This window comes from Cucurbita pepo, chromosome 1 (assembly GCF_057944985.1).
Source record: "Cucurbita pepo subsp. pepo isolate OVF chromosome 1, ASM5794498v1, whole genome shotgun sequence".
Taxonomy (NCBI): Eukaryota; Viridiplantae; Streptophyta; class Magnoliopsida; order Cucurbitales; family Cucurbitaceae; genus Cucurbita; species Cucurbita pepo.
Window position 1 is genome coordinate 17,125,008 of NC_141798.1, and position 26,400 is coordinate 17,151,407.

Consider the following 26,400-nt stretch of genomic DNA (forward strand, 5'->3'; position numbering starts at 1 on the left):
ATGCTACTTTCAGCTCGTTGAATTATGGTTAGATATGTCTAAAAAGCAAGTCGGGAACAAGAAATCTTCTTTATCTACGTTGTTTCTGTCTCTTATTTCATGTCTAAAAAGTAAGTCGGGAACGAGAAATCTTCTTTATCTATGTGAGTTAATTTGTAAGGGGCGCCTTCGTTTTTTAAAACCTACCTAAAAAAAACAACACATCACTTACTGAATTATATACTCCAAAGAAAGGAAAGGAGTCGAGCTTTAGTCAAGGAAAGGCTGTTTGAGGGCTTTATAGGCCTTAGGAGGCTCACCATACATCTTCATTGGTATAGAATCGTGATTCCTAACAAGATCAAGTGTGTGCATTTTCTTTCTCGTGTTCTTTGTATTCATCTAGATCAAATGAAGGCATTGTTGTACGATCAATAACCATGGCAATAATTCGGAACGAGAGCAAAATATTATGTTCATGCTTCAACATTCATTGCTCATATCACACTTCAAATAATCTGAGCTATTGCTAATAATGAGTGGAAGTTATCAAACACAGTACAAATCGTTCCAAGTTTGCAACAGAACACAAATTCAGAACACTAAAATTCTTCTTTTCACAGCATGAAAACAAGAATTCAAGAGGAAAAATCCACAAACAAATTCCAACACAGCCAAGAATCTATACAATTCAAATCAGTTGGTACCAGTGGCTGCAACAGGAACAGTATGAAGAACTTTACTGCCACTCCCACCAACTCTGCCACGCCCAATCCCACTTCTACGGGAAGAACAAGAACAATCAGACTCTCTCCTTCTCTCCCCTGTTCTCCGCTTGCTCTCGTCTCTGTCCACCCCTGTTTTTGATCTCCACGAGGAATCAGTTGAATCAGCTGAGTTGGGTTCCCATGAGGCAGCTGAATTCCCCCACTGCTGCTGCTGCTGTTGAACACTTCCGACAAAACTGTTGCTGCCGGAGGATTCTTGATCCTCTGTATCTTCCCCTCCAGCAGGGCTTCCCCTTCTCACAGTCACGTACTTATGGAAGCTTGGTTCCACAATATCATCAAAAGGGTCTCTGTTTCGATCCTCGGAGAAAGCAGAGGAATTGAGATCAGCAACTGCTTCAACAATGGAACACGCCTTGGTTACACAAGCTGGAAGAGAAATAGAGTTCGAATTCTTTTGATGGAAGCTTTGAATGTCTTGAAGCAACATCTTGGTGTAAGATGGTGTTTGATTTTGATTCAAAAGAACTTCTGGATTGATGTCAAATTCTCTGGATTGTCTTCCTGATCTGCTTCTTGCAAGAACTCCCTCTGTGTTTGTCAATGGTGGTGCTGTGGAGGTGATGATATTCACAACCCCTCTTGTTGCAGTGGCCGGAGTGCCTGTTTTGCTGCTATTCACTTGAGAAACTGCTACTTTGTGGCTACTTTTGGACTCTGTTTTTGGCTTCTGGGGTTGAAAGATTACAAGGTATTATCAATCAGTATTAAAATACTCTGTTTTCTAGAGATTTAGGAGCTGAAATCATTAAGAAAATGTGTGTTGATTCCATATGTACCTGGTTTGATCCATTGTTTGTGTCTTTAGCAGATTGAATCCTGTTGTGTTGCTGTGAATTAGTATCGATTTCGCTCAATGGGTTTCTTCTGTAAGGAGATTGCTCTGCTTTTCTTGATGAGCTGCGGCTGAGAGATGGCGGCGGCGGCTGAATTTCGTCTGAAACTTTGACATGTCCATTGATTCTTGCAGGGGACTGTGAACGAGGTGATGAAGCAACTCTCGAACCCGCCATGGCGGTTGCCTCGCCGACGTTTCGTTTAACCGATATTCTCTTAACGGCGGTCGCAGTGGCCGAATCATTGCCAGAACAACCACCAGTGACATTGTTGCTCTTATCCATTTCCAAATGAGCGACTGTAGCCGGAACTGAAACCATTTTCGCCGGTCTAATAATACCACCGCCATTATTCGAACCATTTGAGGCAGACGGCTCCACCGACCGTCGGCCAGGTGACCGGCTAACACGCCGCTCCCGGCTACTGGATCGTTGATTCTGATCTCTCTCCCTACTGGGAGTTCTCCTCCTCCCTTGAGAGGGAGAATATCTCGAAGATTGGCGGTGGCGCTGTCTCTGGTTATGGCGTTTCTCCGCCGGAGTTCCGTCGTCATCAACCTCCACCGAAATGGGAATCTTCCCATCTTCATCTTCATCACCGTAATTTCCAGAATTAACACCATCTCTATCAGAATGGTCAAAATCAAAGCTTCTTTTCGAACCAGAATACTTCCTTCCATTACCATTAGCAGACGAACTCCGGCTCAACCTTCCACACTGAATCAAAATGGCGTCGACCTCCTCTCTAGTACAGCTCGAAGTTCTAACCAACCCCACCTTCAAATTTTCCCCAACATCTCCAGATTCCAAAATCTCACAGGAAGAAGAAGACAAAACACCTCCATTTTCCTCTTCATTTGGAAGAACAGAGGCTCCATTTTTGTCTCTCCCATCATGACTCTTCCTGTGGTTAATTACAAACACCTCCTTCTTCACAGAGCACTCTGTCTCCACCCCATTTTCTTGTTCTGTTTTCTCCCTGTTCACATCAATGGCGGCGGGAGTGTGAGAAATTGGGATGATGGGTTTGGACGCATTGCAGGAAATGGGTGGATCTTGAGGCACATGGGTGGAAGAAAACGAAGGTAAAGTCTTCTTCTTTTTGCTCAAACAAGCACCCATTAGAGATTAATGGCGATTTTGAGCTGACCCAACACAGGAAATCTTGCAAAGAGATAGGGAAATGGAAGAAACAGAGCTAGAGAGAGAGGGGTTTTGAGATTTGAAAGTGAGATTAGAGGAGAGAGAGAGAGACAGAGAGATAAAAGAAAAGGGAAGCGTAACGGGTGGCGCAGTGTTCAAGAAGCATATTCAAAAATGCTGCAACTTTTTTGAAAGAGAAAGAGAAAGGAAAAATTCGAAATTTGAAAATATTTGTGAGAATTAATAGCCGTTGGATTATTAAGCTGCAAGGGCAAATGAGTCAATCAGCGACACAAAATATGAATAAAGACATGTCGTTTTTATCTAAATCAAATCTATATTTTTTTTAAAATATCTTCTAAATAATTATAAATTAATTTTAGTAATTAATCAATAGACTTATAATTGTGTTTAATAATTCTTATTTATTAAATATAAAATTAAAATTTTAAAAGCTTATTAAAAATACATTCTTTTATTTTTAAATTTATTAAAAACATGTTACAAAATATAGCCTTTCTATTATTTTAGTATTAGATGTTTCAAACTTAATCAATTTAAAAAAACAATTAAAAATATATATTTTGGTATAAAGTTTATAAATTTTAAATTAAATTAATAAAAACACTCGTGAATTTTGTATTTACTTTTAACATTAGTAAACTTAGGTTAGCACCAGACATATACATATTTCATTAAGATATTGACTGATTGAGCGTTGAAATTTTCGAGCGGACATTTAATTTGATAACAAAATTACGGGTAAAATGTTTTTAATATTTATATTTTTGAGTGAATTATGTAAAAATTAGTTGGAAATAATAATAAAGTGTTTTTTAAGCAAATTTGTTTTAAACCTTAAATTTTTACACAATTTTTTACCCACCACTCATTCTTCATCAAGTACTTAAATTGTTCATCAACAAAACGGGCCCCACTCAAAGCCGTGACATGGCCATAACATGCTGACCGTATTCCGGCTGCCGCCCACCGTCGTGCCGGCCGGACTTGTTCCCGCCGGAGACACGTTTCTCAGATCCAACCAACAATTTCGCCTGCTCCCTCAGTTTAAATTTCTGAATCTTTCCGGTCAACGTCTTCGGAAGCTCCGCCACGAACACCACCTTCTTCGGCGCCATATAATGCGACATATTCTTCCGGCAAAATTCAATCATCTCCGCCTCACTCACCTTGCCGCCGTCGCTGTGGACCACCACGAAGGCGCACGGGCTCTCACCCCACCGGGGATGTGGCATTGCCACCACCGCTGCCTCCGCCACCTGTGGGTGCCGGTACAGCACCGTCTCGACCTCCACGCTGCTGATGTTCTCACCGCCTGAGATGATGACGTCCTTCGATCTGTCCTTTATCTCCAAATACCCATCTGGGTGTATCACGCCGACGTCGCCGGTGAGAAACCACCCATTTTGAAAGGCCTTTGCGGTGGCTGCCGGATCCTTGAAGTAGCCCTTCATGATACTGCTGCCACGTAGGACGATCTCGCCGGTGGTCCGACCATCGTGTGGCACGCTGTCCATTGTCTCCAAGTTTTTGACGTCCACGTCAGCTAATGTCAAAATGCTGATTCCTAATCCGCAAAATAGTGAAATAAATATCAATTAATTTTCCCGATTTTGGGTATTTTTTATAATTTTCAAATTTCACGTTTTTTTCATAAAAAATATATTTTTTATGAAAAATATTTTAATTAATTTATAAATAAATAAATAAAAAAAAAAAAAAAAAAAAAAAAAAAAAAACCTTGTCTAGCTTTAAGCTTGGCTTGTTCATCGGCCGGCAGAATGTTCCACTTTTCTTGCCACTCGCAGACCAACGCCGGTCCGGTGGCCTCCGTCAGCCCATAAGCATGAGTAATATGAAACCCAAGAGCCTCCATTTTCTCCAGGAGCGCCGCCGGTGGCGGCGCTCCGCCAGTGAGCACATTGACTAGCCATCCAAATCGCCGCCGTTCGCCGCCGTTAGCCTCAAGGATGATACGGAACACAATCGGCGCACAGCACATGTGAGTCACGTGATGCAAATTAATATTCCGGTAAATATCAAACGCTGTCGTATTACGCATACAGACATTAGTTCCACCACGAGCTGCAATCCCCCACGTGAAGGTCCATCCATTACAATGGAACATCGGCAAAGTCCACAAATAAACAGGCGCGTTACCCATTTCCCATCCCACCACCAGACTAAGCGTACTGAGATACGCGCCGCGGTGACTGTACACCACGCCCTTCGGCGCCGATGTTGTGCCGGAGGTGTAATTCAAAGCTATTGAATCCCATTCGTCGTCAACCTCTACTGGGGTGAACCCAACATCGCCGTCGTGGACGAGTTGCTCGTATTCCAATTCCCCGAAACGGGCACCGGTGGGAGAGTCGATGTCGTCGATGACGACAACGAATGGAAGCGGGAGGGACGCCGCCATCAATTGACGGAGGGCGTCTTTGGCTTCTTGTATGAATTGGTAGTCAACAAACAAAATCTTCGCCTCGGAATGGCGGAGGATCAAAGCGATGTTACTAACGTCGAGGCGGGTGTTGATTGTGTTCAGAATAGCACCGGCCATCGGTACTGCAAAATGCATCTCGTACAATGCCGGAACATTGGGCGCCAACACCGACACCTTCAAGAACCAAGATTGTCAATAAATTTAAACTCATACCCATGTTAAGAAATTTCGAAAAATATTAAAATTGAATGTTTTTATTAGAAATCACAGACTCTCCACCGATAGCATACAAACGGATCAAAAATTTAGAGAAGATCAAAATGGGATGTTTTTTTAATAAGAATTACGACTCTCCACCATTATTAATAAATTTAAACTTCTACCCATGTTAAAAAATTTCCAGAAGATCAAAATGAGATGTTTGCACAATGGTATGATATTGACCATTTTGCGCGTCTTACTTATTAACACATGATCATTCTTTAAATCTGTCTGTATGCTACTTCCTCTCTATTGGATATTGAAAGTGACTAATTTAAGGAATGATCATTAGTTTATAATCAAATAATACTCTTTCTATTGGTACGACGAGGCTCATGCTCAAAGTGGTGGACAATATCATGTCATTGTAGAGAGTCATGTTCTTCGTCTAACACTCCCAACAATTTTTTAAAAAAACGAGAAGAAAGAGGTCTTACAACGGTGTTCTTGACGACGTTGAGGCGGGAAAGCGAGGAGGCGAGGCGGCAGCAGCGTTCATAAGTCTGGCGCCATGTGAAGCGAGTTCCTTCATAGATAATGGAAGTCCGATCAGCGTAGAACGCCGACGCTCTCTTCAAGAAGGTGATGGGCGTAAGAGACGCATAGTTCGCATCGCATTTCGAAAGGGAATTCATAATTTCGAAAATAATTAAAAAAATAAAAATAAAAAAGCTCAGAGTTTTCTCTGTTAGAGAGAGAAGAAATAGGAGAGAGAGAGAGCGAGAAGGTCTGGTGGAGAAACAAGCGATGTGGGAACAGAGGTTTTATAGGAAGGAAGAAAGAAGAAGGCAAATGACTGGAAATTGCAATGAAATGTAAACACTTTTTTCTTTGTATTTTCTCATCTTTATTTATTTATTTATTTATTTATTATTATTATTGTGGTTTGAATTTAATTCTATTTTTCGTTAACTTCTTCCAAATTTCATTTGGTGCGGATTTTTCTCCCAACCAAAGAACAGATTTTCGTCGAATTACCACCCGTAAAGAAATTGCCCAGTTATTTTTCGAGAAAAGGTAACTATTAGACGAACACGACTCTCCACAATGGTATGATATTGTCCACTTTGAGCATAAGTTCTCATGGTTTTGCTTTGGGTTTCCACAAAAGGTGTCGTACCAATGGAGTTAGTATTCCTCACTTATAAACTCATAATCATTCCCTAAATTAGCGACGGGAGACTTCCATCATCCAACCAATCGTAACGATTTTTTCACGAGACTCGGTACGAAATTAATTAGTTAAAATGGGAATAATGTTTTTGTAACTAAAAATTCATTTCACATTTTCCTTGAAATAAATAAAATGCACCCTAAAAAAACATGTAAAAAATGAGTGAATGGTACAACGTCTTTTTCAAGGAAAAATAGATATTATTTTCGGCGAAAGAATTAAATATAATTTAATTTAATATATTAAAAAAAAATACAGAAATATTTAAATATGGAAATACAAAAAGATGAGTCATTGCTTAATTGAATGTGGGAAGCAAATCCAAAATAAACTTATTTACAAAAAGAAATTATAATCAAACAAAATGAATTTATTGAAAGATTATCTCATCAAGAAATTCTTGAAAATTGTGACAAACCACTCCAAAATGGAATTTATGAAAATAAATGTCCTTTTCTTACTAACAAACTTTTTCGTCCCGTCTGTAATTCAGGACCTAGTGTTCTTCGTCCATCTCCCCCTTCGTGACCCGATGTCTTCGTTAGCGCACCGTCCAGTGTCTATTAGTTACAAATCCCCACTCTACTTTTCGAAACTCTAGATCTACATATATACCTAACCATATGCTAATAAAAGTCGACGACAAAGAACAAACAACACGTGTTAACTATATTTGTAAAGTGTCAACAAGCCCTCTTTTTTTTTCTTTAAGTACAACATGTGATAGTTATAATCTAAGTTTCGTTCACACATATCTCTCTCATTATATTAAACCCATTAATTAATTTAATTAATTAATAATTAACTAGTTTATTTTCAAAATTAATTTATTCATCTTATCTCTAAACCTATCCAATCAAAGGTTAAATATATGAATTTAGGAATTTTTTTCACGTTTAAAAATCAATCTAATTTTTAATTAGAAATATTTTTTTTTATTTTTATGGGATGGAGTGTTAGATGAAAGTTCCACGTCTGCTAATTTAGAGAATGATCATGAGTTTATAATCAAGGAATACTATCTCCATTGGTACGTGGCTTTTTGGGAACCCTAAAGCAAAACTACGAGAGCTTATATATATATATATATATATATATATATATATATATATATATATATATATATATATATATATATTGGAAAATAAGTAGATTTGAAAAGATAAAACATCGTTAAAAAAAAAATTAACCGAGACCATATTCGAAGGAAATCAATTATGAGAATAAAATGTCTATAAAAGTCTTTTCGGTAGCTCAGTCATAAAAAACTTTAAAGTTACGCACGTTATGCTTGAAACGATAACTTTCTGTAAGTTTTCGTGAGAAACATGTGAGTAAAGATAAAACATATTAAAAAGACGAAAAGATATAAAAATTAATATAAATTAAATTTATAAATAAAACATTTGAAATTTCTTTGAAATTGAGGGGGTCATACTTTACTTAATATTTCAACCAATATAATAAATTAACAAGAATTTTCAACAAGAATTTAAATGGAAAATACCAATTTAAATAGTAAAAAAAAGAAAAGAAACAAAATTTAATTATGGTCAATTTCAATTGAAAAATGTTTCTAAACATATTCCTAGAAATTATTACAAAATTTCCTAATAAACTTTAAAATTCTCTTTTTCTTGGAAACTTTCCTTTTTTGCACTACTTTTTTTAAAAATTGTATTTCATATTAAATTAAAACCATTAAAAATATTTAATAATAAATTGTCTGGTTTTAAGTTTCCGCTAATATTTAATTTTAAGAATTCCAGCCCTACTGTCCCCTGGAGAAGGAGAGAATCAGTAAATACAAGATTATATTCCACCCCTCCCCACACAATTTTAGGCTCTGTCCAGTTAAATATAAATATATTTTCAATACATATTATATATATAATTAAATTTAAAAAAAATTGTCTTAGTTTTTTTTTTTAATTGTTACATTGTTACATTGTAATATTATTATTATTATTATTTTAGAACATTATATTGTAATATTAAAAGTTTTAGTTTTTTTTATAGTTTTTTTTTTTAATTTTTTAAACTACTCATAAAAAAGATTTAAAATGTTTTTTTTTTTTTTTTTTTTTTTTAAGTTTGATAACGAAAATTGGATGAAATTTTTTGGTTAAAAAATTATGACATAATCATTTTGTTCTTAAAAAAATGGTATTTGTTTTTCACGGTTTTTTATAATAATTTTTATATTTATTAAAAAAATATTACGATTCTTAACCCAATTTTTGTCGAAATTAACCTAATTGCAAGTTCAATCAATTAATATCGCCTAAATTTATTTGGCAATTAAGTATCAAGATTGGGTTACTATCAAAATTTTAAATTTGTGTGAATCGTTCAAAAAAATGTGCGCACGCCTACTATGTTGATAGGCTCCGCATATGTCCTTGGTGTCGTACTCGTGAAGTGATATTTAACAACTAAGAGTTTAATACCAGCCATAATTTCAAAGACTTATTAAAAAAAAAATCAAATAAAAAAAATTAATATACACCTTAGACAACATTTCAACCATACAAATTACAAAAAAATCAAGTTTATGGTGTGGCCCGCTATCTATCGCCATCAGCATCATAGTTTTAAAATGCTTTTGTTAGGAAGAGATTTTCACACATTTGTAAATAATGTTTCGTTCTCCACTCCAGGGGATGCTTTTCACACCTTTGTAAGATAAGAAATGTTTCGTTCTCATCTGAGTGAAAGGTTTCGACACCATAATAAGGAATGTTTCATTCACCTTTTCAGCCGACATAAGATCTCACAATCCATCCCTCTTGGGGTCCAGCGTCCTCGTTGGTACACCGTTCGATACCTGGTTCTGATAACATTTGTAACCGCTGAAACCCATCATTAGTAAATATTGTCTGTTTGTAACCTGTTACATATCCCCATTAGCTACAATAATGTTTAAATAATAACAATAATAATAATAATACTAAGTCAACCCGGTGGCCCCACATGCTCCTCCTCCTACCTAAAAAAGGTGATTTAAAAGCTTAAGTTTGGTGAATGTCAATGGAAAAGGATAGTTTATATATGAAGAGAAGAAGGCATAGAAATGATATCTCAGTTTCTTGGCTAATCACTTTCAAAGTTCTTCATTGCTTTCCTTCATTTTTCCCTTTAATTTCTAGTGAAACTTCTCATTTCAAGTCAACCAATTGGCCCATATGCCTCCTACCTAAATCAACTATTTTTTTAATTCAATAAATACTAATATTTTAACGTTCGACATTGACTTATGCCTAAGTTCATAAATATATTGGTTGATTCTTGATTATAATATGTGATACCTCACATCGGTTGGGGAGGAGAACGAAACAAAGGGTGTGGAAACCTCTCCCTAGCATACACGTTTTAAGGAAAATTTCAAAGAGGATAATATTTGCTAATGGTGGGCTTGAGTTGTTACAAATGGTATCAGGGGTAGATACAAGGCGATGTGTCAGCGAGGAGGCTGTTCCCCAAAGAGGTAGACACGAGTCAGTGTGCAGTGTGCCAATAAGGACGGTGGGCCCGAAGGTACTGAAATTGAATGGGAACACGAAATAGAAGAGAAAAGTATTTAAAATGGATGGTACGAATCAAAATAAGTAAACCATGTGTGAATCATGTGTGAAATGAAGCACTAAGTTTTTAGTCGAATTTTGTGGTTAACAATTCCATCATCATCGTTTGCTATAACACGTGCATTTAATAGAGGCAAAATGAAAACGTGAATCTACTTTTTTTTTTTTTTTTTTTTCTCAACCTTTTTTTTTTAGCATGTTTATCTGTATAAACTATTTAATCGAACATAATTGAATTAATTGACATGCGACTCAACAAAAAGAAAAAAGGTCACAACATAATTTCTCTTGATGAATTTTGAAAAAGCATATTTAAATGAATGTGTAAACATGAATTGAAATGTGAACAGAGTAAGGACCATATTGCAAATATCTTAGAAAGTAAGGACCATATTGCAAATATCTTAGAAAGTAAGGACCCTACTGCAAAATAACTGGTGAGGAATTTATCTATTTTTGGCTACTGCAAAATATTTGAATTACAGTTCTATCCCATTCTTGAAGTTTCAAACACGTTATATTATTATTGTTGATGTGAACAATTTTAAGAATCAAACTAAAATGATATTTTTTGTGATGATTATTATTGTTGATGTGAACAATTTTAGTGAATTCAGCAGCAACGTGAATTTAGGAGCAATTTGAAAGGTTGACTATTCAGGAATTTTTGGATCTACACTTATTTTCAACCCCTAAAGCATTTCATCTCTTATTACACCCTTCTTCGTCTCTCACTTACTACACCTTTCCTCTCTGGGTGCTTAGGTATCCACTTTAAGCCTTCTTTCGTTTGGACCTCACCCTTAACTTTAAGGCTATGGCATCCTAAGAGTAATTAAATAATTTTACATTTGAACTATTGATTGTAACGGGCATTTAATCAGTAACTAAATCATAACAAAATTGAAAGCAGAACTAAATCAGTAATAGTATTTTTTTTAGCCTAAAATAAACCAGCAAGTATGGTGGGGAACTTCTATCACAAACAGACCAATCTTGATTGTAAACCAAATGCAACCACAGGTTAACAAGACAGCAAAGACAGTTAATTTACCCTAATTTTTGTCTTTAGGGATCAAACTGGATATTAGAAGTGGGAGCAATCTATCAATCTGGACGGACGACTCTTTTCTTCTAAGAATTGATTTTATTGATCATAAAGTCCTCTTCTTGTGTAAAGAGCCTAATCTAATTTTGCCCATGAAGTTCAGAGTAAAGTGTAATAATGCAGCAAAAGACATGAAAATAAGTGAAGTACTTGGACAAGACGAGAGCTGGCTGATTCCAAATTGAATGCCATCGACACATCCAACAAATGCTACAGCAGAAACAAAACTTGTTTCTATAACCTAACGTTGGTGGGAGATCAATTTCAAACAAGTTTTGTACATTTGTTTGCGTTTGACTTACACAACCATATCAAGACATCTCCCGGAACCGAGCAAGTGCTTTCTTATGAATGAGAGTTTTGTAGCTGTCACCGGCCTGTATCTCGAGGCTCGGATCCACCTTTTTCTGCTGACTCCCGAGTCCCGCCCTGCTATCCATGGCTTGTGCTTGGACTGGCTCCGTCATTCCACTTCCATCCTTACCTAGACCCTGGATGCAAAAAAATATTACCAGAGAACAATCCCAACGTCACAATGGTGATGGTATATACCAACATTTAATTTCCCAGCATTATCAAGTTCTAGATTAACTCCAAAAAAAAAAAAAAAGAAAAGAAAAAAAAAGCCATTTGGAAGATAGAACAGAACAAGCAAAACGGAAAGAGACATCAAATGCCAAACGATACGAAACTAATACATTCGATCGATAATCTATAATTGGGAACCTCAAGTATGGAAGGAAAATAATTAGGCCTCTAGGAGGCATATGACAGAAGATTTAAGAACAAGAGAAAAATTACCGAGCCTTCATGCCAGCCCATGTTACGGAGCATCCTGTTGCCCACGTTATTTTCATCGATTGCTTTATCCGCCGTAATAACTTCAAAAGTGTTGAGATTTGCATCCCCACTTACTCGTCCTCCACCAACGCCAGGAGGAAAAGGCATTGAATCCAGAGAACCCTTTTTGACTGAAATATCTCGATCTTCAAAATTCACATATGATAAACAAAGAGGAGATCTCACATGTCAATATGAAAATTCTGAATAAAGCATCGGCTCATCAACCCAGTTAACAAACTCAGTCATCAAACAACAATCTGACAGATCCCAGCGCTAATCATGAAGAAAATGAATCTGAAAGTATCAAGTGCAATGATTCCAAATATAATTTGGTTTCAAGTAAACATTGTATAATCTTTAACCATAAGATGAATGTCTACACTATATACAGAAGCTAAAGTGATAGAATGGCTGAACTTACTCAAATCCCCAAACTCGAGGTTGGACCGATCATCCCCGATGAATGTTGATGAGCCATATAAACTTCTCCTTTCAGCAGCACGATCTCTGTAGGCAGTCTGTGGTTGTTCCCTACTTGCAGAAGCAGAAGGTTGTGGCATTTCAGAAAACCTTCTCTTTCCACTTGCAGAAGTTATAGGAGGTGTGTAAGAACCCAAAGCAGACGCATCTGTTCTGAAGGAACTTGTGGTAGAGGGAGTGGGAGTATCAACAGCCATCGATGAAGTTGAATTGGCAGCACCATCTTTTACAGTTGAAGGAAAGACCACACTGGAGGTTGTTGGATACAAACTATCTGATTTCACAATACCCCTCCCAGAACCTCTGATAACACCCATCAAAGTCCCCCCGGAGCTGTTACTCACAGGTCTTGGCTTAACCTGAGATTCAGAAAGAGAAGTTGAAGCAGCTCCCGAGTTGAATGAAGTGCTCTCCCTTGAGGTTTGAACATCAGCTTTTGGTTTACTCTTCATCGATTGTCCAACAGGGAAAGTCTTATCTTCAGTTGATGCTAATAATTGGTTGTCATCAAGTGCCACTCGGGTTGCCTGTCCTTCATGACTTCGTTGCTTCCACATTGTCAAAACATTACTCATCTTCTTTTTACTAGCCAGTAAACTACTTTTTGAAGCAAGCTTTATCTCTTTAGCCTTTTCTTTCTCCCTCTTCTCTGCAGCTATCGCTGCTGTTGCTGCAGCCTGGACAGCATCTGGCAATGAAGCAGCCTTCTCAACCGATGTAATGGTAGCTGCAGGCGCAGAAATCACTACTTTTTTATTACTTGACCCTTCTGATGTCTTCGGGAACTCACCATCTTTTCCAGCAGCAGAGCTCTCATTCTGATCAGTACAGGGGATATATTGCTGCTTTTGATGGTCATATGTGTACCAAATTCCCCTGTTACCGTCATAGTATAAGCCTGTGTGATAAATGTGAAAACTTAGTTTTGAACCTTAAGAATTAATAATATGTTATAGATCATTAAAAAAAGTACGCAAATATAACCCTCTATTAGTTAATCTCACATTTTTCTTAAGATTTGTGGCTATACAAAGAACTCTGGTGGGTTTAAGACTATTTTTATCAGAACAGGTTCTTCTGATCATGTTTAAATGTTTTAAGTTTGATTTGATATTTTCTTTCTTTCTTTCTTTCCTTTTTTTTTTCTTTTTTTCTTTTTTTCTTTTTTTTTCTTTTTTTAGCAGCTTATTACAAACTTAAGTTTGTTGCAAATTTCAACTATTTATGGTTCAATTTAGGCATTTATGAGCCCAGAACTTCGGCACCTGGTTGGGTGTGATTAGTAGATTTTGTCCTCTTAAACCCAATTTGCTCCTTTTTTTTGTGCTCTTCCCAAAAAAAAAAAAAAAAAAAAAAAAACCCTTGGAAAAAAACTGGTATTCGATTCTTGTTTCCAAAAAATTGATCTAGGGATAGAGTTTCAAGATAAACTTTCAAATCAAACTTCTCTAAGCTCCTTCAACTCTCTAATATAGCTCATTATTTCCTTCCAAATTCATTTGCCACCCAAACACCTTAAGCCAATACTCAACTTAATCCTAATTAATTGCAGTCCTTTCATCCTAGTGTCCTCTTTTCTGTAGGAAACAAGACTTCCAACCAACAAAAAAAACATGGGTACAGGAGGATGTTAAGACTTCCACTCAAAGGCCAAGAAGATTAAAAAAAGAAATTAGCAAGCAAGCAAATAATGGCAAAAATATTATAAATAACAGACTCAAATTAGTTGCAATGGGATAAGGGTAAGCTCCATCAAGGGACATACCTGTATTTCCGTCATAGTAGAACCCAGAAGCAGCATCATAATAGTAACCTGATGCTTCATCCCACACAAAGCCAGATTGTGGAGCCGAACCATGACTTTGAATTGCCACCTCCTTACCTCCTAGTTCCTGGCCACCATTGGATTGTTTGTCATCTGGGTTGTATTCCTTTGGTGCCCATCCAACAGCATCATACTAAAAAACACATGAAAGAATAATCATGCACAAAATACCCTAGAAGTAAAGATAGTGCTAATTTGGATCCCGTTGATACCAAGACTTATGAATCACGTATCTACTAAATACTTGTTCGTATACGAAGGGTGCTTACAGCAGAAATTTGTTAGAAATAAAGATTTCAGACATCAACTTAACAGGAGAACGAAGAGGTAAACATTTTGCATAGCTCCCTCCTTCATCACCTCAAACTTATACTTGTTAAGAGTAATGCTTTTTTGTTATTTATAGCACCAAGACCAACATAAAAAATATTTAGTTCTAAATTATGCTTATTTGCATGTGGGTATACCTACTTCAATACTTGTGTATACTAATCCCTGGTTTTTTTATAAAAAAAAGTTAGATAATGCTAACTGCAACAGAAGTTACACCTAAAAGTAAGTCTAAAAAGGCAGATAAAATTGAAGTGTTCATGAAAATAATTTAAGGGGTGAAAAATAAAAATAGCTTCAAAATACCTGCTGAGCAAATGTCGCAGCCTCAATTGCAGCAGCTGCAAGGCTACTTGACTGTGAAGATCCAGATGGTCCTGATCCTTGACCAAGAATGCTCTTAGCATATGCTACTCGTAAAATTTGTCCATTCTTCTCGAGGGTTGTGCCATTTGTGGCATCAAGAGCTTTTGTAGCATCCTCCACCTACAAAAAAAATACAAATCTCATAACAAAATATAGCTTCTCTGTCTGTTTATGTGTGCTAAATTGATCTTTTCTCACAAAAATAAAAAATAAAAATTAAGCAAGCAAAAATTGCAATAACACACAAATGTGATGAGACAGAGAGAGATTCCACTAAGCTAAGTACAGAGGCCCACTCCACTTATCTCCTTCATGCATCAGAAAACAGGTCACAACTTTTTTGGATAGGAAACAAAACACAATTATTAAGCACTACTTTGCTGGTTATAAGGATGGCAGCAATAATTTTGTCATCAATAATGTATTCCTGATTTTCAAGTATAGTAGACTGTAAAATCTCCCTCTGCAGAAATAAATCAATCTCCAGAAACACGTTAAAATAATGTCACAAAGCACAGAGAAGGAGATGCATCAACATTTGGTACCATCAATTTTGTAGAAAAACAACAAAAAGTTCACATTACATATCCAACTAAAAAAGCAAGCTTACCGAATGGAAATGAACAAATGCAAACCCTCTAGAAACATGAGTGAATTTGTCCCTAACCAAACGAAGGTCCTGCAAATATTTTTTTAAAAAGAAAATGTCATTATAACGTATAGTATTCACACTGTCATGACCTCGTAGAACTTGCAAAGATAACAAAGGCCAAAATACGCGAAATCCAAGTGAAGTTAAATGTGTTTATAGCTGGTTTAAGAGATATTTTGAACCAAATTCTATCGTCTAAGTTGAAAATTTGTCCAACTCCAATTAAGTGATTATTAGAAAAATGAAATTTCAACAATTTATTTAATGTACCTTAATAGGAGCATGTTTAGAGAATTCATAGCGAAGCATTTCCTCATCCGCATTTTCATCCAATCCGCGAACAACCAAAACATGAGTTGGACCTACTTAAAATCAAATTCAGATAACTTCATCACAAGGGAATAAAATAGAAACAACCTGATGACAAACTATACACTGACCTGCTTCTTGTCCTTTCTTTCCTAAAGATGATTGATTAGACATATTAATATCTGCCGGTGGAGCATCATCAGTCCGAGGTTCATTACACTGCATAAAACAATTGTGGTTTTTTCAATATTAACACGCTGTCCTTAAATGAAGGAGATGTCCCCTTGCCCAAAATTAGAGACTCAAAGCTTCAGGATTTAGTCCAATACTTCATATATATAAATATTTATCCCACGGCTGCCATATATAAAACCACTTTCACCAATTACAATAAAAAGATTTTTATTCTTATCAGACAATCACAGGGGCAAATTAAACAAGAAATCGAAAAACCAAGAAACATAAATAAGGTATGAACCACAAAAAACTTATTTCATATTAACTAACTCTATATTGACAACAAGAATCCTTAGCATTTACTTCCAAAAAAGATGAACCTACACTTCGCATATGTAATTTATAATAGAATCGAAGCAGTGGTCCACACACAAAGTTAAAATACTCCAGATCAACACAGGCAAAGACTAGAATATTGGGGGATACGGTTTGAGAGACCAATTTCCTAAGAATAATAGTGAGAGAATCGCAATCAGGAGGCATTAAGCATCCTCATGGAGAGATTAGTCAACTTTTTTATAATTATAGTTACTGAGATTGCTTATTCCATTTGGGAAGCTATATAGAATTATTATTTATGGTTTAGATTATAATGCTTCATCACTCAAATGAAATGAGCTTCTTGTTTCCACATATGTACATCAAACTACCAAGTACACAACCCATGTACCAGAAACATAGTTAAAGATCTCTACAATTGAAACAATTATCAAAAGTAGAAGAATATAGAAGAAATATTGGCAAAAACCTGAAAGCAAGATGTTCGCCTTGCAAAATTTACACAGCCACAGATTGTGCACATCCAATCAGATGGCATTGCCATATTCTTGCTAAAATAACCAGATCTCATAGTATTTTCTGCAGCAAAAGATCCTCCTGCACCCCCAGTTGGCTTACTACTGCAATACATAATAGATGAAATAAAAATAAGCTAGAGCAAAAAATAAATCATGGACTCGCTGAAGCCTACATTCAATAAAAATGACAATAAGACCTGAAAAAAAATTCAGAGAAGACTGATTCTCATAGAACCCAGTATTCTGAACTCCAGGCAAGTAAAAAATAAATAACGTAAAAGAAACCTAGACAATTAGACAAATGCTAGCCTTATCCAATTCAGTGATAAACTGAACAAACCTGTACTCAAAGAAAAGCTTCCTGCCATCAACAACTAGTCCATCATCACCAATCTTGTCCATCATTGTTTGTGCTGCTCCCTATTTCATCAATAAGAAAAATTATACATATCCACCCAGAAAATATAATATAATTAACCAATACAAAGTTTGAAAATTGTGGTTACCACTGAAGGGAAATCAATAAATGCAAAACCACGTGAAATGCCAGAATTGCGCTCTTTGATCACACGTACATGACGGAGGGGTCCCCATTCAGCCTATGATGAAGCACATTATAAAAATATTACAAAGTTTATAGCTACTATGTGAGCCACAAACATTTTAAATAAAATATCAAGCTTAATATTACAAGGATTTGGTAGAGATCTTCTTCAGTGGTTTTTTGAGAAAGACCCTTCACAACTACAGTGGCAGATGGAGCCTGCATGAAAATGTTAAAAATCACTCAGTTTTATTCTCTCATAAATAATGAGTAAACAGAATAGACCGAGACCAAGAAAGAATACCACTGAATAATGCTCACGGTCTCGTTTCTCTTCTCGATCTCTTCGCCTCTCAGACCTTTCATGGCGATCGTCATCATAACTATCCTCTCGATAATTTCGTCCATGGCTTCGACTTCGAGGAGATCTTGATCTAGAATGAGAATCACGCCCACGAGACTTAGACCTATCATGTCTTCTATGAGGACTTTGATCCCTATCCCAACTAGAACATCTCTTGTCACGTTCACGATCACGTGATTCCCTTCTTCTCCAGTTACCCTCTCTTCTACTACCCCTATCATAATCAGAATCATATCGATACCGTCCATGGTCATAATCCCTCTCATAACTATCATCTCTCTTTGGATGAGCCACATTAGACTTGTAGTCATAATCATCGTACGCATAATCGTCACGCTCACGACTCCCAAACCGATCTAGCCTGTCAATTCCATGATCACGAAGATTACTAACACTACGATAACCATCACGAGATCTATCAAAATCCTGATATGTATCAATTTCATGTTCATTAAAAGCATCCAAGTCATGGTATGACTCGTTATATGGTCTTTCATATCGTCTTGATCCCCTATCAATAGGGTAGTCATCTTCATAACTTCGCCTCCTTGATTGAGACCAAAGGCCAGAAGCTGAAGGTGCTGGTGGGGCATAGTCTTCCCTATTGGCAATATCATGGTGAAAGGCATCTCTTGGATAACTGTTATCTCTTGTGTATCGTTCATCTAAAAACCTTCGTTCATCATATGCTCCGCCAACCCTGCAAAAATGATAAAAGAAATGGGATGGAAGAAACCTATGCAACTGAACAAGAACAAAAAGTAAACTTGGACAAAGCAACCTAATATGAACGAGAATCCGAGTAGAAGTACAAAAAAAAACTCACTTAATCACCCATTGGATATACATCGACGCAATTAAGATTTATGAACGAACAATTCTTCCCAAACATGTTAAAATATTCTTTCCAATGATGATCAAGAGTTATTACTCACCGGAAGTTTGGCTCGTGAACATTCCCATAACCCTCCAAAGCCTGTGGATTCAAGAGAATAAGCTATGTCAGCACAAATAGTCAAATGTTCTTATGAGGTTAGGCAAATCCAGTCCACATCCTCAATGCCCCAAGTCTTTCTCTCATTTTTTTCTTTAAAGATGAGATGCCGGAAAAGAAATGGACATTCACATAGCCCTAATAATTTCGGGAATTATCATCCATATAGGTGATTATTAAGGAGGAAACCACAATTACGCTGTTATTATCCCATCCTTGTTGAAGACCATAGCGCCCAGGATCCATTATCGCAGGAAAAGTGAGGTCACGAATACACCCTGCAAAGCTCTGGATGTTGGATCAAAAGATTCAGGAGCACAATGTTCGAAAACCTTTCCTGTAATATACGCACCAAACAGACATAGTTATGCCATGACGAACCAACACTTAACAAGTCCCATGAATAGACCTTGGCCTCGTATCTAAATTGGAATCCTCATAAATATAATCCTTCCCAGAATTCAGAAGCATCAATCTTCCGATTCCCTTAACAAAAAAAGCGGACCTTAACATTAGAAACCATAGAGCTCACGCAGCAACAACATAACTCAGTTGCCAAACTCAATCGCAAATACACCAACGCATTGAACATAATGTTTCAAGCGACCAACATGGCAAACGCCAAAGCAAACAGAAAAGGAAGAAATCCACAAAACATCGAAGAAACAATGACTAAATGACGTTATTTCCTACCAAAAGGCGCAGCGACACATGACGACACACGAAACATAACAAGTCTTCAACAACATTGAAAATTGCAATGAATTAGGAAATTCAACGTACATACAATGGAATTGGAAGACTGATTTGGATCCGATCGACTGAATTGAAGCTATCTCACTTTCTGTTCTTGCTCTTCTTCTCGGTCTCTTCTAGGGTTTCTTCCGCCAGAACCAGAATGCGTTAAAGCCCCGAAAGCATTCGACAAAAAAAAAAAAAATGCTTCCAGCTTTCACTACTCTCTTCGCCCGACTCATTACAGAAAAATATAAATTTGCCCTTCTCATTGATGATCGAAATATGTGGGCCGGGCTTCAAACTGTATATTCTGGGCCCAACTACCAGGCCCAGGCCCAAGCCCAATCTTGAATGTGTGTTTTCATAATTATAATCAATATTTTAAAAAAAAATCACACTTAATTTCTTTTTAAATTATATTTTAAGAAATTTCGTTTACTTAGTTATAATCTAGTTATTATTAATAAATATATTGTAAAAAAATTACTAATAAAATATAATTTATATTTTATTATAATTGTATTTAAAGCTATATTAATAGTTTTAAAATTGCTATTGGTTGAGGAAAGATATCAAAAGATTTAAAAAATAGTTTTAAAATTTTTAAATTATTTAAAAAAATATTTATATTCTTTAATATTTTTATTTTTTTTTAGAATATAAAAAACACCTCCAAATTTCTTAAAAAACTTGAAAAAAACACATTTAAACTTTTTAGGAGATTAATAATATTGTTACCTAAAATATAAAAATAAAATAAAAAAAAGATGATTTTTATCTATATATTAACGGTAATAAATTTTTTATTATTTATTTATAAAATTAACGGTGCTAATGTTATTTTAAAATTTTATGATATTTATTTAAAATTTTAAGTATATTTTTAAATAAAATATTAAGGGTTTTTATCTAAAATTTATATAAATGTATTTTTTTTAAGACTTTTTTTAAATTAAAGATTATTATTGAATATTTTGTTTGAAAAAATAAAAAGTTTATTTTTTATTTATTAATTTAGTGTTCAAATTATGATTATTAAATCTAGGCCTAGGCATGTGTCCCTTTTATGGGTCGGTAACCCATTAGTACCGGATCTCATGTGCTTACACGTCTGCCACGTGTGCTATTTAGGAGTACAATGTATCTCGTTATTGCGGTAAGGTGAATTTTTGATAACGTTATCTTCCGCTGATTGGGCTGCCTTGTCCACGTGTCATCTTCTTCCTACACTCTCACGCTTCTCCCTTTATCTTCATACCAATGGCATGCCATCACGCTTTTTTCCTTTTTCAGACAAATTATTCAATAAAGTCGCTAATTTATTTTTAATAATTATAGCGATATTCAAAAGATACAAACGAATGAATTTGATATAAGATAATAATTTAACATTATTTGATTATCAAGTTCAAAAAGACAGATTTTCGTGTTTAGAGAATTCTGCCCCTTTTCATAAAAATAAGGCCGACAAAGCGAATATGTAAAAATTGCCTTAGTTTGGATTGTTCCCTGCAACTCGGGAACATGAAGTTCAAAAAGACAATTTGGATAGGGCTCAAGACGTTGTCGGGCGCTGATACAGTACCAAGCTAGAGCGGTCTAATAAGGGAATTGCCGACTGGTTTGTGTAGAAGAAGTTGGACCCACAAACTTTAAATCTCCCATTGTAGCTACAATATCAAATGAACCCGAAATCTTACCGAGGAGTATGAGTTCGAAGAGCTAGAAGATATCGATATTTACTCGCTTATTGAATGGACGAAAATAAAAATGTAATATTTTTATTGGGCAAGCTACAATTTGACCCACACTCTCAGCCCCATTTTGAAACTGAGCGGCAACTTGCAGAAAAAGCAAAAACTGGACGGGCTCGACGCAGTTTGCGGACCATATTCTTCCAGCAACGATCAAGACTCCATTACAGCAACCATCCACCACCAAAACCCCGAAAAGCGCACAGTGGCCTCAACTCAAATGCGCCACAAAAAAACAAACAAAACAACACCCATTTCATTTCAATCGCCTTTTTATATTACAATCAATCTTCAAAGTTGAATCGAAACAGAGAGCTCCCTCCCTTGGCGGTTCGTTTCTCCTCCCTCCTCCATTGCTGTTCTTCAGCAATCGTAAGTGATTCTGCTGTTCTTGTGTTTTTTATTTTGGGGATTCGTTTCTGTTCATATTCTAGTCAAATTTCGAAGAAATCTGAGGATAATCACCATGTGAGTGTTAGGTGTTTGTTGGTCACGGAGTTTATTTTATGTCCACATAATCGGGTTCTTATATTAATTTATTGTACTCTGTTTTGGTTGTGCTTGTTTTTTAAACTATAAATTTTTGGACGAATTACAGGCGCGATACAAAAGAGAAACTAAGTGGGGAGCTTCCTCCGTGTCAAAGCATCGCTAGGAATTTCTTGGACGGTTCAATCGGATTTAACTTGCTTTTTCCACTTCATTTTCCAATTGGGTTTCTCGATTACTCTGCGATTCGTTATTTCTAGATTCGAATCATCGAGTGAGGAAGTGAAATTTTGAAAATCGATTGATATGTCTTTTGCTTCGTCGTTGGTTGTCTCTTCCAACGTCGAAATTTCCCCATCGAGCTTCGGATTTCTTGATTCAGTTCGAGATGGATCTCAAATTCCCGATTCTTCGAGATTCTTTTCCCGAAATCGAGCGGCGAAAATGATGAAAAAGAGACACAAATGGGGGAATTACTCTCACTCCTCACAATTGAAGTACCCAGTTATTGCTGCAAGTATGGTGGTGAATCCCGCCGGAGCAATGACCGTCTCGTCGGAGCAAAAGGTGTACGACGTGGTTATGAAACAGGCGGCTCTGGTGAAACGGCAGCTGAGGACAGCCGGAGAATTGGATGTGAAGCCGGATATTGTTCTTCCTGGGACTCTGAGCTTGTTGAATGAAGCTTATGATCGCTGTGGTGAAGTTTGTGCAGAGTATGCCAAAACATTCTATCTGGGTTAGCCTTTTTGTTATCATTTTTCTTACTAAAAATTTGTTACTTAAATTCTTGTCTGATTTCATGTCTTTTTGTTCTTCTTTTTAGGAACTATGCTGATGACTCCCGAGAGACAAAAGGCTATTTGGGCAATATATGGTAAGTGGTACTGAACTTTTATATTTGAATTTCCTTTGCTTGGCCTTTGTAGCTTTGATCGACATGATGTCGGTGTGCAATCTGTTTGGTTATAGAGCCGACTGTTATTTATAGCTTTTGTTATACATAGTAGAACTTTCTCTTGTTCTTTGTGTTCATCTAAATTGGGTGTGTGCGTTGTTGCGCGATCTTAACCTAATCTATACTGAGTTTATCCTCGTTTGTTGTTGGCTTGAAGTGTGGTGTAGGAGGACAGATGAGCTTGTTGATGGGCCAAATGCTTCACACATAACACCATCAGCATTGGATAGATGGGAGGCAAGGCTGGAAGAGCTTTTCCAAGGGAGGCCTTTTGATATGCTGGACGCCGCTTTAGCCGATACCGTTACTAAGTTTCCTGTCGACATTCAGGTCAGCTATGGTTCGATTGACATCATAGCCATATATGAAATCTTGGTACCTCTAGTAGAGATGGTGTTTAGCTATGAAGTTGGATGAAGTCTAATACGTTTCGATTTTTGCAGCCGTTTAAAGATATGATCGAAGGGATGAGAACGGATCTAAGAAAGTCGAGATACAAAAATTTCGACGAACTATATCTCTATTGTTATTATGTTGCTGGAACAGTTGGGTTGATGAGCGTTCCTGTGATGGGCATTGCACCTGACTCGCAAGCAAGCACAGAGAGTGTGTACAATGCTGCTTTGGCTTTAGGCATTGCTAACCAACTTACAAACATTCTCAGAGATGTTGGAGAAGAGTAAGTTCACTGCCCTTGTTGACTCTAGTGTAAAGTTTCCTAAGCTGGTTCATGTCTTAACTAATCTTAAGTCAGCTCGATAATCGTTAAGAACTTAGAGGGAACTAGTTCAAACCGTTACAACGACCTTAGACAATCAAACATAGTAGAGTCAGACAGCTCTCTCATGACATTAATAGTACACACACTAGCTCAAACATTCACGGATAGGGGTGAAATCAACATATAGTGTAAACCTAATGATAAGTAAAAAAGAACGTCGTAGAACAAGTCCAAACTCCATAACTGTAACGACCCAAGTCCACCGCTAGTAGATACTGTCATTTTTGGACTTTTCCTTTCGGGCTTCCTCTCGAGGCTTTAAAAGGGAAAGGTTTCCACACCCTTTGTTCTCCTTCCCAACTAATGTGGGATATCACAATAACGACCATAACCACCGTCGATTGAAGTGCATGAACAGGTGTATAAGACGTTTCCTTTAACGGGATTTATTTTTGGTATGTAAAGTGCTAGAAGAGGAAGAATATACCTACCACAAGATGAGCTAGCACAGGCAGGAATTTCAGACGATGATATATTTGCTGGAAGAGTAACTGATAAATGGAGGAACTTCATGAAGAGTCAAATTAAACGAGCTCGAACGTTCTTCGATGAGGCCGAAAAAGGAGTGTTGGAGCTTAGTAACGCTAGCAGATGGCCGGTAAACAATCCATCGTTTCTTTTACTCTTCTTCTTTGTTTTGCTATCCATTTTTATCGAATTCTATTTGTCATTGTGCTTGAATGGTAGCCATAATGTTTGTAGGTGTGGGCTTCATTGCTACTATATCGGCAAATATTGGACGAGATTGAAGCAAATGACTACAACAACTTCACGAAGAGGGCATATGTGAGCAAAGCCAAGAAAATGATGGCACTACCAATGGCTTATGCAAGGTCTCTCCTTGGCCCTTCATGAACTTGCTACGAAAATTTTGTATATTAACATGTTCTTAATTATATAATGCCTCCTTCATTAGTCAAACAAAGTTAGCCACAAAACTAATGGAAAAAAAGCTCAATACATGAGGTAAAGGAAAAGAGAATAGTTTGGGTCGAGGCCCTAATCAACCCCCTCAGCCTTGACACGCGACCAAGGTCGACCTCTTAAGGAACCATGTCGGTTCGTGACCGTTGAATCTGGTCTCGATTATGAATTATAAGAATCAAATTTATATAGTACTTGAGTCCACCTGCATGATTTTGTGAGGTACACGAGTTATAAGGTGGGATTGAAAGGAATACAGTCAAAGGTTACGGTGTAGGAGCGAAGGAAAGTAGAATGAGTGTAACTTAGTTATTATTATTAATAGGGGCGTACATGGGTTGAACTTGAAATTTCGGGTTGATGACCCGAGCAACTTGAATAGAGTTCACAACCCAACCTAATTCTCTATTTTTCGATTTGGGTTGGATTTGTTGGGTTGTTCTTTTTTATTTTTATTTATAATTATTTAACAAAATCCTACTTATTATTAATAACTAAAGTTTTATAAAGTTCAAATATCAAACATTAACCCTAATTTTGGGTTGGTCGAATTGACCTGACCAAAAAATGTCAACCTGTAAATCAAACTAAATTTGTTAATTTTTTTAAAAAATTCAACCAAATTGAACCTTTATTAGACTTAGATAGTCAAAGTCGCTCGAACAACAATGGTCGTTAGATTCAAACATCTAATCTACTAAGTTGAGTATGACACATAAATCAATCAAGTAATGCTATATCATTCTTTACTATAGTTTTATTCAAAAAAAAATGAGCGGCTAATAAAAAGGAAAAAATCGGACCGTACACGTGGCATGATATAAAACGATAGATCTGTAAACCCTAAAAAGCAATTTTAGGGCTTGGAAGCGAACATTGCAGCCCCTCTGTTTCTATATATAAGCTTCTTAGCGCTTTATCTATCACACCAACAATCGTCTTCTTCATGCGGCCAATCTTCACTATGTAGCGTTAGGGTTTTGATTCGTAAGAGGTAAACCATTTTCTTTTCGTAGTGGACTTAATGGCGTCGGATACTGAGTACTGGCATCCGTTAGACTCTGTTTCATTATCGGTTGCTTTGTATTTTCCGGCGTGATAGCAGCTCTGTTTCTGTTAACTAAAGAGGCCTTCATGGCTTCCACACGAAGCCGGCCGTTGAGTTTCAGTTTCGTGCTTAAGGCCAATACTACTTGCTATGGATTTAATGTTGCCTTTTGCATTGTTTGATATGTATGATTATCAATCGTAGATGGAAATGATGACACTTTCCCCAAATGATCGACGCTGATTATACTGTGCTGGTGTGGTTACCACACTTTTGTCTGATCCATCTCATTAGATTTTTATTCAATTTGGTTTTTTTTGTTGGCTTTTCCATTCTGCTTTTGAGTGTTCTTCGAAAGAAACTGCCATTTCTCCTTTAATCGTTAGCTGAGTTCTTTAGTACTTTTAGTTGATTTAAGATGATTGTATTCAGTTGCTAAACTGAATAATTGCGATGAAGTTGGAATTGATGATACTTTCCCCAAATGATCGACGCTGATTATACTATGCTGGTGTATATATCACATTCCGTCTGATCCTTCTTCTTCGATCTTTTTTCAATTGAATTTTCCTTGTCTTATAGTCTTTCGATTCATTGAGTTTCATAGAATTTAATGCTGTATTTCTT

At 36.5% G+C, this 26,400-nt stretch overlaps 4 protein-coding genes and 2 non-coding genes across 13 annotated transcripts; 3 read left to right on the plus strand and 3 right to left on the minus strand.

Annotated features, from left to right (window-relative positions):
- Positions 1–487: 487 nt before the first annotated feature.
- LOC111788727 (uncharacterized protein At1g65710) lies at positions 488–2,847 on the minus strand. Its single transcript, XM_023669193.2, has 2 exons — positions 1,547–2,847; positions 488–1,437 (listed from the first exon to the last, which is right to left on the minus strand). Exons 1-2 carry the CDS (start codon positions 2,723–2,725, stop codon positions 676–678), a joined length of 1,941 nt encoding a protein of 646 aa, XP_023524961.1. The 5' UTR covers positions 2,726–2,847; the 3' UTR covers positions 488–675.
- A 718-nt stretch (positions 2,848–3,565) lies between these two features.
- On the minus strand, positions 3,566–6,227 carry LOC111778211 (trans-cinnamate:CoA ligase, peroxisomal). Its single transcript, XM_023657943.2, has 3 exons — positions 5,912–6,227; positions 4,508–5,387; positions 3,566–4,334 (listed from the first exon to the last, which is right to left on the minus strand). The coding sequence occupies exons 1-3, from the start codon at positions 6,107–6,109 to the stop codon at positions 3,685–3,687; spliced, it is 1,728 nt and encodes a 575-aa protein (XP_023513711.1). The 5' UTR covers positions 6,110–6,227; the 3' UTR covers positions 3,566–3,684.
- A 5,284-nt stretch (positions 6,228–11,511) lies between these two features.
- SUA (suppressor of abi3-5) lies at positions 11,512–20,043 on the minus strand. Of its 8 annotated transcripts, XM_087117170.1 has the most exons (17): positions 19,869–20,041; positions 19,434–19,567; positions 19,280–19,359; positions 19,023–19,063; positions 18,028–18,787; positions 17,871–17,942; positions 17,686–17,778; positions 17,520–17,599; positions 17,131–17,281; positions 16,277–16,364; positions 16,107–16,201; positions 15,795–15,863; positions 15,125–15,304; positions 14,429–14,621; positions 12,605–13,561; positions 12,142–12,326; positions 11,512–11,831 (listed from the first exon to the last, which is right to left on the minus strand). In XM_087117170.1, the coding sequence occupies exons 3-17, from the start codon at positions 19,325–19,327 to the stop codon at positions 11,652–11,654; spliced, it is 3,192 nt and encodes a 1,063-aa protein (XP_086973296.1). In that variant the 5' UTR covers positions 19,328–19,359; positions 19,434–19,567; positions 19,869–20,041; the 3' UTR covers positions 11,512–11,651. The 8 variants fall into 8 exon arrangements, with proteins under 8 accessions (XP_086973296.1, XP_023527103.2, XP_086973292.1 ...); XM_023671335.2 differs by lacking the exon at positions 19,434–19,567 and having other exon boundaries at positions 16,107–16,198; positions 19,280–19,418; XM_087117166.1 differs by lacking the exon at positions 19,434–19,567 and having other exon boundaries at positions 19,280–19,418.
- Positions 20,044–21,282: 1,239 nt separating this feature from the next.
- On the plus strand, positions 21,283–26,296 carry LOC111804725 (phytoene synthase, chloroplastic). The gene is made up of 7 exons (XM_023689496.2): positions 21,283–21,945; positions 22,172–22,801; positions 22,889–22,939; positions 23,178–23,350; positions 23,464–23,699; positions 24,207–24,399; positions 24,504–26,296. The coding sequence occupies exons 2-7, from the start codon at positions 22,369–22,371 to the stop codon at positions 24,654–24,656; spliced, it is 1,239 nt and encodes a 412-aa protein (XP_023545264.2). The 5' UTR covers positions 21,283–21,945; positions 22,172–22,368; the 3' UTR covers positions 24,657–26,296.
- Positions 25,978–26,059, plus strand: LOC111782948 (small nucleolar RNA Z103). Its single transcript, XR_002813242.2, has one exon. It is a non-coding gene; the product is annotated as a small nucleolar RNA Z103 (small nucleolar RNA).
- LOC111782959 (small nucleolar RNA Z103) lies at positions 26,233–26,333 on the plus strand. Its single transcript, XR_002813245.2, has one exon. It is a non-coding gene; the product is annotated as a small nucleolar RNA Z103 (small nucleolar RNA).
- Positions 26,334–26,400: the final 67 nt, after the last annotated feature.

What these genes read in the sequence shown, in the direction of transcription:
- LOC111788727 (XM_023669193.2), bottom strand. Translation starts at nt 2,725, where the DNA reads ATGGGTGCTTGTTTGAGCAAAAAGAAGAAGACTTTACCTTCGTTTTCT. An exon ending in CAAACAATGGATCAAACCAG is followed by an intron (nt 1,438 to 1,546) that starts GTACATATGGAA and finishes TTTCAACCCCAG; the next exon opens with AAGCCAAAAACAGAGTCCAA.
- LOC111778211 (XM_023657943.2), bottom strand. Translation starts at nt 6,109, where the DNA reads ATGAATTCCCTTTCGAAATGCGATGCGAACTATGCGTCTCTTACGCCC. An exon ending in ACGTCGTCAAGAACACCGTT is followed by an intron (nt 5,388 to 5,911) that starts GTAAGACCTCTT and finishes TGGTTCTTGAAG; the next exon opens with GTGTCGGTGTTGGCGCCCAA. An exon ending in CAAGCTTAAAGCTAGACAAG is followed by an intron (nt 4,335 to 4,507) that starts GTTTTTTTTTTT and finishes TTTGCGGATTAG; the next exon opens with GAATCAGCATTTTGACATTA.
- SUA (XM_087117166.1), bottom strand. Translation starts at nt 19,327, where the DNA reads ATGGATCCTGGGCGCTATGGTCTTCAACAAGGATGGGATAATAACAGC. An exon ending in AAGGATGGGATAATAACAGC is followed by an intron (nt 19,064 to 19,279) that starts GTAATTGTGGTT and finishes TTGAATCCACAG; the next exon opens with GCTTTGGAGGGTTATGGGAA. An exon ending in AAGCTTTTCTTTGAGTACAG is followed by an intron (nt 17,282 to 17,519) that starts GTTTGTTCAGTT and finishes TATGTATTGCAG; the next exon opens with TAGTAAGCCAACTGGGGGTG.
- LOC111804725 (XM_023689496.2), top strand. Translation starts at nt 22,369, where the DNA reads ATGTCTTTTGCTTCGTCGTTGGTTGTCTCTTCCAACGTCGAAATTTCC. An exon ending in AGTTTCCTGTCGACATTCAG is followed by an intron (nt 23,351 to 23,463) that starts GTCAGCTATGGT and finishes CGATTTTTGCAG; the next exon opens with CCGTTTAAAGATATGATCGA. An exon ending in CTCAGAGATGTTGGAGAAGA is followed by an intron (nt 23,700 to 24,206) that starts GTAAGTTCACTG and finishes TGGTATGTAAAG; the next exon opens with TGCTAGAAGAGGAAGAATAT.